The sequence below is a fragment of the Agrilus planipennis genome, unplaced genomic scaffold (genome assembly GCF_000699045.2).
Source record: "Agrilus planipennis isolate EAB-ADULT unplaced genomic scaffold, Apla_2.0 scaffold155, whole genome shotgun sequence".
Classification (NCBI taxonomy): Eukaryota; Metazoa; Arthropoda; class Insecta; order Coleoptera; family Buprestidae; genus Agrilus; species Agrilus planipennis.
Window position 1 is genome coordinate 289,990 of NW_020439161.1, and position 12,261 is coordinate 302,250.

General features: G+C 35.7%; 1 protein-coding gene across 1 annotated transcript in view; it reads right to left on the minus strand.

The window, feature by feature from the left end:
- The window catches only part of LOC108737480, a 120,871-nt gene that overhangs the window by 60,457 nt on the left and 48,153 nt on the right, over positions 1-12,261 (minus strand). Inside the window, exon 2 of the mRNA XM_018470341.2 lies at positions 11,716-12,054. Coding sequence (XP_018325843.1) covers positions 11,716-11,999 — 284 coding nt within the window. The 5' untranslated portion in view covers positions 12,000-12,054. The remainder of the gene's footprint in view (positions 1-11,715; positions 12,055-12,261) is intronic.

Genomic DNA, 12,261 nt, shown 5'->3' on the forward strand with positions numbered 1-12,261 from the left:
AACTTTTTTGAATTGTATATTGTTTTCGTATCATTGTATGGTCTTCAGCAAACATCTTGAAAGTGACCAGTCAACAGATCAGAAACAGATGTTAAAACTAATAAAAATAAATGTTTGAATTGGTGTATTGTTCCAAAATCCGAACATCTAAACATCTAAACCCCCAAGGCCTGGTTTTGTCTGCATTTTTGGGAAACGAGATAACTACATACAATAAAATTATCGGTATTATACTATCGACACGAAAAGTTGTCCATGTTTACAAAAATATTGTATATTTTTTCTTGGAATTAACGATTAAATTAACGAATTAAACAATAATAATAGTAATAAGTTGGAGGGATTTTTAAAGAAAATATGGGACTTTTTGGACCTGCGCGTGGAGGGATTTTTAGAGAAAATGTGGGATTTTTTGGACCTGTGCGTGGGATTTTTTCCTGTAGTAGGTTGGCAACAGTGGTTATAAATAGTGTAACTTAAACGACTTTTTTTATATATATACATAGATATAGATTTTGGATTAGACTGTTTAGTTGAGTTCGGTTCCATCTTACTTTATATATCCAGCAAATACGCACATTATACTGTAACTGCCTAATAACTGTATGCATCATTTTCCATATTCGAATGTGACTCAAACATACTTATACAGCATACTTGGTAAGCTATATTTCATTGCATTAACGTCTAATACAGTCTATTTACTAAACAAAGCCTACAAAATATTTGAAACCGTTACCATAAATTCATGCATTGAACCTAATGCCTTAAAAGTATAAGTAGGTGTACGTCGTCCATAGATATTACAAATGGAGCGGTTTTGCATATGGAGCAAAGAAGCTAAAATGAACACTGTAATAACTGGTTCTTATAAGCGTTCCATCCAATAAACCTAATTAAAAGGGACGGGTACCCGCGTAGCTGCACAGAATTTTCAACGACTCGAAGTAGACGCAGCCTCTGTAGTTATAGCATGTTAATAACCACGACTCAAATCGCTAACGAACGACGCGCTTGACAGAAATATTGTTAGCGACTTACCTATCTTTAAATTAGAAATTCATACTAACTACTTTTCTAAATTAGTAGAAACGTCTTACCCCAATAAAGTTTTTTATGCACTTAAAGTTCCATACTATTCATTATGAAATCCGAGCCTAGATCTGTACTTATGAATTTCACATTTAAATGCCTATATACGTAACGTAGAATTTTCCTTCAGGAAGGTATAAAAAACAACATACAAGAAACTAACATTTTTTTAAATTAAAAAGGGGTTCCGTTGTTCATTCGGATGTACGGAACCCTAACCAGAGAACCATCTTAACATTATAATTGAAAAAAAAACATGTTCTCCCATACATTTAAATTGCAAATGTAGGCATAATATTGTTTTGATTGCCAATTTTCACCTATTTTCTTAAATAACTTTAAAACTATTTATTTTAAAATTATATTAAATATATATTTGAGACCCTTATGACCAAGCCCTTTCATTTGATATGTGACACAGTACAATTTACAAAACTTTTTTTTAAATTTCCAATTGGCCCCCGAAAAATGACCCCAATGTTCGAAATTAATTTATTTACGTTATGAGTCCGTGTTAGGGTCACAGAAATCCGTATGTGTATGAAATTCCAATTTAATCGGTCTAGTAAATTCGGAGCAAATTGATTCTTAGTTTAGAGCACAAATGAATATCTTGTCATTGTTAAAGTTCTCAGATTTATTATTTCGATGGTAATAATTGCTAGCAAATACCTTAGTGCCATATATTGAAAACTAAACCACAAACTATATTGTTTTATGTCATTTAAAACCAAAGATGCCCTTTCTAAGTTTATCTAAAATAACGAATGAAACTAAGAACAGATAGAAATTGAGAGTCTACCTGTTAGACTTGGCGAAACAGTGTACCTACAGTAAGCAAACGGGCTGACTATTTAAAAAAAAAGGATCCATGAACATATAATTAGATAAAGTGGATATTATCAATGCAATAAGACCAATAATTTTAAAAATTTACTATGAAAATGAAAGTTTATATATAAAAAGTTTCATTTAGCTGATTTATAATTTCCCTGTAAGTGATTACAGTCAAGGTCGTGATCGTCATGCGTCAGAGTGACTGGTATGACATGTATAAATTGGCTGAATGAAGTTCTAACCTGGCTTAACCTCTAGCCACCACCATTGTTTAACATTCGGGAGGACACTGACTCGATTCCGGGTCTGTCTGCTCTACTCTCTCCTGTTTCTCCTGCCTACCTGTTTCTGCTAGGAGATAATAAATATCCCTTGCACCGCTCTATCAATTTAATCACGACGCAGGGACCTATCTAATCCTTACCAAGTTTGGTAGGAATTAGGTAGGTCTCCACCTTCAACATGCTGTTTGTAACCACAATTATTTAGAACGTTGGGCAGATAGGAAGATTTTCCACCTGGGGCTTCCAGGCTCACCGTAGTTCCAGTCTCCATCACTGGTCAGAATTTCAAACGACGAATGCCACTCAATCTGATTACATGCACTCCTGCACTAATCAGTCGTTTCAGGGTCATGCGATTGTCACCTTCCCTTGACCCTATGGCTTTTCTCTCATATCGACTGGACTACTTTGACCCCCCTTTGTTTCGTTAACCCCTATGACATATCTTTTACTAAGGCTCTGACCTTTTCCGTTAGTTTAAATTATTGACTGAATAAATTTCGCCGAAAATAACGGTTGTATCTTAAACTAATTACTTGGATTTAGCCTAAACAACGCATACCACTACATAAACTATAAATCTGCTCAATACTAACGGAGCGGCATAACCTCCAGACATCACCATTGTTTAACACTCGGAAGAACACCGACTCGATTCCCGATCCGTCTGCTCTACTCCAAGTTTTTCTGGGGTTTCCTTGGTTCACTTATAGACAATTTTTGTATATAATCTTTCTGTCTTCATTTTGCCCGTATCATCCCAACCGCCACCTTCCCGTTCTCACGACTCCTAAAAGGAGACCAAATAGGACCTTCCAGACTATGCTGAAGAGACAGCCCGCCTACCAGCATTAGCAGTTGGCGGGAATGAAATAACCAACAGTAAATACTAAACTCTCAACATCTCAGCATTATAGCTTAGCATTCTGTAGGTCACCGGTTGGCTGTCACTTCCATCTACCCTGTGTGCTGATATTATGTTCAGGGTGGCTTCCAGCACAACAATACAATCAATGTTACCTTTGATTTGTGTACTTGGGTATTTCCCTGTTATCGCACAAACCACTTTAACTAACACTACTGAACTCTTAGCTGGACGCTGTAAAATGATTTCGAATATCTCGAAGCCCCCTATCATCTGAACGTGGCAGGCGATCAATTCATTCCCACACCCATGGTAATTACATAGAGATAAATATGTATGACCCGTTACACTTGGTTCAAATTTTCTGTAGTTTCTTTGGCGATTTACGTTTAGACAAACGCTGAGGCAGTAATATTCCACAGATAATATCCCATTTCTCCATTGTCCTCATGTGGTCCACCCACTCATTCCTACATTTTCTAAAGGAAGGTTGCAACCTTCTTAACCTGACTTAAATATGATAACGTACTACTACACTCACTTACCCAGCTACATCACCATCACATCATTTATTTACTATTCATAGGTAGAGCAATATACATATTTATAACCAGTGCTCCTAGTCATTAACGATTGTCTCAGTAAAGAAACAAATGCCAAAGAATAAGATTTGTCTTTTCAAGTTTTGAGCCGCTCCTATTTCTAATTTTTTTCTGTTGTTGCTTTTTTGTTTTCCTACCTTGAGTCGCACCAGCAATGTGAAATAGTAAACGGACGATTGTTGTACAACCGGTATCTCTTGGTGAAGCCTGCTATGTTGAGTTTGCAATGGTCGTGTTTTCTACAACATCGATCGGTGTCTCTCATCGCGCCCAAGTCGTTGTATGACCTGGCCAGATTTTTATGCCCGCACCAATTAGTACCCGGCACTACAAAGAATTCTGTTAAGGATCTTTCCCGTCTCGACCTGCATCACAAAATAACAAAAGTGAATCAAACTACCGCGGAACTGAGTCCAGATGAAAATGATAAACGTTCGTGGTGATTGCAGATAGATACTACAGAATATAGATTGATACATAGCAGAAGGTCGATGACAAAACTGTCCATCCAAACGAGGAACTTTGAAATGAAGAAGAAATAGATAACGTACTAAAATGAAATCGAGTCTGCACTCTGCAGTAGACAGAAGAGTTGAGAGAAGCAAGCGATAGATTAAAATAGCAAAGAAGCCAGTGATCACTGATGAAATATTGAAGATAGAAAATACTTCTAAAGAACATCCATAAATCATGCGTAAGTAGAGATATATCATTAATTATATCCTATTTTATTATTACTACATAGAATATGTATCATGGGTTGTTCAGTTTGACATTTTTCCTTACCACTGATTAATAATCATTTGCAAATTTGGCAAAGGAAAGATATAATCTTTAGAGGACATATTATTACAGAATAACGGTAAGGTCTTCACTCAACCATAGTAATATAATTATATCATTGTAAAAGAAAAATTACCTGCAAAGTGGTATAATAATCTCTTAATCTGCAATCAGAATTGAATTAGGCACTCTGCGCCTAAAGAGATTAGTAGAAGATGCACAAAATGGTGACTATTTTCATAGGTGTATGACAAAAGAAATTATAGACGTCACTATTAATATCAAATCTTTAAAGTTTCAAATTTTTTACAATCTTCCACGTTTCTAGACTTTTTTACATTTCTTTAATTAGAACGTCATTTGTGTATTGACATTAAGGGGCCGATCAAATATTTCGCAACGCAATTAAGGGGAGCGGGACCATTTACTTTACCATAGTCCCTTTTTATGTTTTTAATATAAAATAGATCTGTCGATAGGGGTAGTGATAAGCCACAACGTACTAATACCAACATACCTACAGTTTGTGCTATGTTGTCACTTGTCAGACGGAGCGTTATGAGGAAAAGGGAGGGAACAGAAATCTTCAAAAGCTGTGTTACGTATTACTAAACAGCCCCTAACTCAGAATATTTTTATTAAGAAGCAACCGTGAAAAGTAAGGTTAACGATACCCTAAAAGCCCTCGCATGATGGCTTTAAACTAATAAACACCTAAAATCATCAAATGGTTTGAGTTCATGAATTTAAGAAAAAAGTGAACATTATGATAAGTTAAACCTAAAACAATAGCTATAACCCTCAGAATTACGGATCTACGAGGGTGGATTGATAAGTTTCCGGCCTGACCAAGAAAAACAAGGTTTTTAAAAAATTTTTTTTTTTATTTCTCAACATAATCTCCTCCAAGGCTGATACATTTCTCATAGCGGTGTTCCAGTCTATTAATGCCATCTCTATAGACTGATTCGTCAAGCTCCTCAAAATAACCATTTACAGCTTCGATTACTTCTTCATTGTCCGCAAATCTCTTACCGCCAAGCCATTTTTTGAGATTAGGGAACAGAAAATAGTCACTCGGGGCTAGGTCTGGAGAGTAAGGAGGGTGCGGCATCAATTCAAACTTTAGATCGTTGATTTTAGCCGTCGCAACGATTGACGTGTGCGCTGGTGCGTTATCGTGATGAAACAAGATTTTTTTCTTCGCCAGATGAGGTCGTTTAATTTTCACCTCGTGGCTCAAACGTTGCAATAAGTCTGCGTAGTATTGACCAGTGATAGTATTACCCTTTGCAAGGTAATCAATGTATATAATACCTCTTGCATCCCAAAAAACAGTAGCCATAACCTTGTTCGCCGAAAAAATTGTTTTTGCCTTCTTTGGAGTTGGTTCCCCTGGTCCAATCCACTGTTTAGACTGTTCTTTGGTTTCAGGAGTGTAGTGGTGGACCCACGTTTCGTCAACGGTTACGAATCGACGCAAAAATTCGCTTGGATTACGCTTATACAATGACAAATTTGCGGTAGAAATGTTTTTTCGAATCAATTTTTGGTCGACTGTTAGCAAACGCGGCACCCATCTTGCACAGAGCTTTTCCATATGCAAATGTTGGTGCAAAATATGTTGCACACGTTCATATGACATCTTACAGGTCTCAGCTATCTCACGCACTTTCAATCTGCGGTCTCCCAGCACTATTTGATGAATTTTTTCGATCATATCTGGAGTTGTGACCTCAACGGGGCGTCCTGAGCGAGGCCCATCAGAGGTGCTCACACGACCCTTTTTAAACTCGGAAACCCACTGCTTAACGGTTGAATATGACGGGGAGGATGTCCCCAGTGTTGAGTCCATCTCTTTTTTAATTTCCTTCGGCGTTAACCCCTTCAAATAAAAGTATTTGATGACAGCACGATTTTCCTGCTTTTCCATTTTTACGAAAACCACAGAGGCGTCTTGTTCAGCGTGCTGTCAAACCTACACTAGCAAGGAGATCGGGCTGAAACTATAGCTACAAGCTATCCAAGGATGGTACTATAGAATGTCACCTCAAGGTAGGCCTAGTGGCGTCATCTCTTGGTTAGGCCGGAAACTTATCAATCCACCCTCGTATTACTATTACTATTATGAATCCCTATAAACAGATCCAAAGGGAGAAATGGGAGAATTTTCTCTTCCTAATAAGGATTCCAAGAACGACATTCACACTCGTTTTTTATTTCTATGTTTGCATTAAGAAATGCTTTTGGTGCCGTTTTGATTCATGAAAGTAACATAAAAATGTTTTACGATCTTGCCTTAAGTCCAATCTTCAACGAGGTGATGTGTTTTCAACGCAATTCTTAATGATTCCTTAAGATTCCTTAAGAGCGCAATAATGCCTACAAGCACAGAGAGAGCTTAAGCATCATTTCTTAATGTTCATGTCTTAAAAAATTCTTACAAGAATAACTTAGCCTTAGGTTATGCCTTCAAATCGTACTGTGAATACGACCCCATGACTTATGGACTACATTAGTACCCACTGTGAGAAAAGTTGAATTACGAGATTTGTCCCTGAATATCAAAAGATTAACATAAAGAATATTATGTTACTCAACTTAATTGACTCAGATTTGTATCTGGAAGTGGTAAATTTTGAAAAATGTAGTTAAACAGACAAGTCATTCCAGAAGCTACAGTTAGGAAAAAGTTAATCCCGTCCGTCCCCCAAGAACTGCCTAGATCCGCCCTTGCCTATACCAAGGTGTAAATCTCCTTTTGTGAAAGTATGAAACCATGATTAATGATATTGGTAAATTAGAACTTGGTCTCGAAATATCACATACGTATTCACATGCCTATTAACGACGACAGCCCATCGTTTAATGTTTAAACACAATGTTCTGAAAATTAATTCCCAACAGAAATAGACCATGCAACAGATGTTGCGACAATATTAACCTTACCGTTCGCAAACAATCAGGATTCCGTGGCTGGATTTTCATTTTTTACACAGAATTTACAACGAGAATAAATGCGAAATGAAAATACACACAGCTGATATAAAACAAAAACCGATGAACGTGATCTATCATGCCGATGGAGTGAATAAAGTTATACGATGTCAGTGTTGACAAATAAACCACATGAAATACAGAATATGCGAAAAATAGCTAGGTTAGGTTACATTAACGGCTATTCAACTGCTTTGGAAATATAAATATGATGATTAGTTCTTAGAAGTCATCATCGTAAGGTCGTCAGTTCTAAGACTGGTTGGACACACATTTCCACTACTTCTTACCCTGAGCTAATCTTCGCATTTCGCTAAACTAGAACATTCCACATCCTTAACTATTTGTGAACAGTAATCTAATCTAGGTATACCTCTACTTCTCCTAACTCCTGTTTCTGCTTCTAATATGTCTCTGACTAGACCTTCATGCCTGAGAAGGTGTCTTACTAACCTATTTCGCCTATTTCTTATTCACTTCCATAGAGTCCTATGTTCTCCTATTATTTCTAATACCTTTTCATTTATAACCTTCTCTATTCACGCTATCCTCATCATTCGCCTATAACACCACATTTCAAACGCTTCTAACTTTTTCCGCCGCGCCCACTGTCCATGTTTCTCACACGTACAGCGCCGTGTTTCAAACATATACCTTTAACAACCTTTTTCAAATTTTTAAATGAATCGTTCTCAAGCATAGAAGTAACTTCTTTTTATTGAAGGCCACACGACCTTGCGCTATCCTCTGCTTTATATCCCTACTACTCCTTCCGTCCTGACCTATCTGACTTTCTAGATACCTAAAATCGGCCACTTCTTCTAACTTTTCGTCTCCCATCTTTATATTCGCTCTTTCCCTACTTTTTCTTCCCTTGAATATCAGTATTTTTGTTTTACTTTTATTTATTTTCATATTGTACTGTTTTGTCAGTACCGCTTCCATTTTATTTAAAGCTATCTCCAACTCCCCCTTGCTAGATGCTAATACTGCTATATCATCTGCAAATCTAAACATACTAATCTTTTGTCCCTCTATATCTATCCCTACAGCTGTACTCTCTTTAATGACGTTGATCGCGTCTTCGACGTATAGATCAAAAAGTAGCGGTAACAGTGTGCATCCTTGTTTGACTTCCTTTCTAATATTTAATTCTCTACGTTACAGCTCCAGCTCTATAACTGCCTGTCGCTCTTTATACAAACTAAGTATCACTCTTCTATCTTTGTTATTCACCCCTACATTTTTAAGTATATTTAACATCTTGTCCCAATTAACATTGTCAAAAGCTTTTTCTAAATCTACAAATACTAGAAGTAGATACCTATAATTTGGTCTTAGTATGTATTGGAATAGTTTAATGTCACAAGTTCAAAAATACGAAACCGATCGAAAAACAATTAAGACAACTATCTCATAAAAATTGCAATTCATCTAGTTGATGGGTAAGGCTGCCAACTGATATAATATGAATATTACATCAGAATATTACTTCGCAGCAAAAATGTCGGAAGTGGATAATACTAATAATAACGTAACGACAGAATTTCAGGACGTATTCGTGAAAAAAGCGATTTTTTGATAACTTACAACAAATGGGTAAGACTTTAATAATTATGTAAGGAAATTTACAGATCCCTTCGAGCGAATTGGGGAATCTGTCCTGATAGAATTTCACGACATATTCATGGTTTTCTAATAATTGGCAGAAAAGACCTTTGGAAGATGGTAATAGTAAGACTTCAACTATCACGACCAAAAGAATTTGCCGTTCACTCCGGGCGAATTAATTGAGAAATTAGGGAATTTGTCGTGATGGAATTTCATGACGTATTTGAGGAAAAAGTGGTTTATATAGATGATTGGAAGGAGAGATTCCCCGGAAGACGATGAGGAATTCAATTATCGCCCTTGAATTAGCCATGGAAACTTTTCGTTCATCTGGGGGTAATTAGTTGTAAGCTTGGGTGATTTATATTGATGGAATTTGACGACTTATTTGCAAAAAAAGATTTATTGGTTATTGCAAAAAGAAATCCCCGAAAGATAGTAGGAGTTCAAATATGGCGGGCGAATTGTAAACGATAATTTGCCATTCGTCCCGGGCGAATTAGTTGTGAAGTTGGAGAATTTGTCGTGATGAAATCTCGTAGCATATTTGCAAAAACAAAATGGTTTATTGATTATTGCAAGAAGAAATCCCACGGAAGATATAAAGACATCAATTACAGCGGGCGAATTTCCACGAGAATTTAGCGTTCGCCCCGGCCGAATTAGTTATAAAGTTGCAGAATTTCTGGTGATGCAATTTGATGAAGTACTGGATAAAAAAATGGTTTATTGATCATTGAAAGGAGATCCCCCGGAAGAGTGTAAGAATTCAACTATCGCGGGCGAATTGTAAACATTAATTTGCCGTTTGTCGCGGTCGAATTAATTGTGATTGAAAGACGAAATTCCCCGAAAGATTGAATTTGGCGTCCGCCCCGACGACGTATTCGGGAAAAAAATTTTAATTTAACGATTAAAAATATAATTGGAAGTAATTGAAAATATCTAAAATCCATTTTTAAGAAAAAGTGTCGTAATTTCAAGAACGTTTGCTGATTAAATTCTTAATCAGCAATTTACTAAAACTAGTAGACATAAATGGCGATTTTGATCTTATTAGATTTCATTATTTATCACACATGAAATATTTTAGAAGCAGCACCTTGCGTTATAGTTTTTATAAAGTTCCGTTCCTCAAAAGGAAAAAGCTGTTAATTTCTTATAAGATGAATCGCGTTTCCGTCTGCCCATCTGTCACAGCTGCTTTTCTTAGAATCTGTTAGACGTATAGACTAAATTTGTCATAATAATAAAGCATATTAACCTCCCTATATCTTAATCATTAGGTCTACTCAAGAATAGTGGACCCAAATTAGGCGAGTACTCGGAAAGAATTTTTTTTGGTTTCTTGGGTGGTTTTTGAGAGAAATATATTAAAAATCCATATAATTATGCACATGTATTACAAAAATAACACGAAGCACATATTTTTCTATATTCTGTGTGTAGACTTTACGGACACACTGTATGATATCGAATAATCATTGATGTAATTGTACACCTTGTATAACCACTTTACGTAACGTGTGTGCAAAATGTTATCATTATAACTAACCGTGTGAAAAAATATTCATATTCAGATAAGTAATGAATGTAGTTTTTTACAAAGTTCGAGGAAATAATAATTATTAGATTGCATAAACGAGTGCAGTCATATTTCATTTTATAATTATGATATGATTAAAGGAGACAGAATTACGCGACTCATTAATCAACCAATTCTTTGTGAATAATTAAAGCAGTTTGTAAATATAAATTACCGTCAATCTTAAACATGATGGAAACGGGTTGTCTACGTTTCCGTGGTCCAAATACGTAAAAATAGACGATCATTAAGTCCAAATGCTTGACAGCATTCATCATTCGGTCATTGGAACAAGAATAGAAATTATTTAACAAATGACAATTATAAAAACCATTTTCCCATGTGACGAATTCTGGATCTATTTTTGTTTCCCAAAAAATGCTCCTAAAATTTTTACCATTCATTCAATTATGGATTCAATTATGGTTAAAAGTTGATTGTAATTGAGAAATTTCAAAAGATTTATTAAAAACTGAAGAGACCGGATCTTAAATTTTAATGAATGTTTAATGGCTTATTAACATAATCAATTAGAAAGATTTTTAGTCTTTAATATTGTTATAATCCTCTCAGGTCATTCCTATCAAGACAGAAATTTTGTATCAATGTACTTACTAAACCTACCACAAAAACGTACATATAGTTAAGTTTTAACAACCATAAATACATACAAAATTATAATTTACAATGAAGGATCCCACATGGTATTACAGTAAAATTTGCGATATACCGTATAACAGAATGTAGGTAATAAACAAACAATTTCTTCAAGAGAAAGCATTATGGTAGTACTCTGTTGGCATCAACATCAACATTTCTCAGTGTATCTAATGCAAAAAGGATAATAATCCTTACATAAGAAGAGAAGGATCGTTTAATGTTGATGCGAAGTCACCCAGAAATGGTTTTACCAATACATATAATTGTACGTTGCGGATAAAATATGCGATAGAGGGTATTGCATTGTAAAGTAGCTTCATGCAGTTGCTTCTTGTATGATCATGCACATTCTCAATTGGAAATGATGATTAAATATCCATGTAGTTAATCTTTACATACCTTGTACTCAAAGTCATTCCATTTCTTCTTCGATCACTAATCAGTTCCTCCTTCAGTTTCTTATGGTTCTGCTTGCAAAGACCCTTCATTCGGGGATAATCTAACCACTTCTTAACGTCTTTAGGAATCGTTACATTAGTGCTTATTGTTCGATGCGCGATGGCGCTAGAATTGGCGATAATATGGCGAGTGTTTGTTCTGAATTTGTTTCGAAATGCGCGAACGTAGCGTCTGTCTTCGACAAATTCACAATCCTTTAAACTACCACTTCCATCGTAAATCATTTGGATGAAATGTCTGCCATCCGAAACCTGGCGAAGAGTCAGCTCCTTGCCGGATCTGAAACAATAAATCGATAGCTATTAAGAATCGATAAAAGATTGCACTCAGTTTCATCTGTCTTCGATTTGGATAACGCAACTTTAATGTATGTTATTACGAAGAACTCAAGTGTATTTATTCCTCTGTAGCAAAAAAAGTTATATAGATAATCTTTTTGTTATTGCCTTAAACACAGTTTTAATTAGAATAATTAATTACTAAATT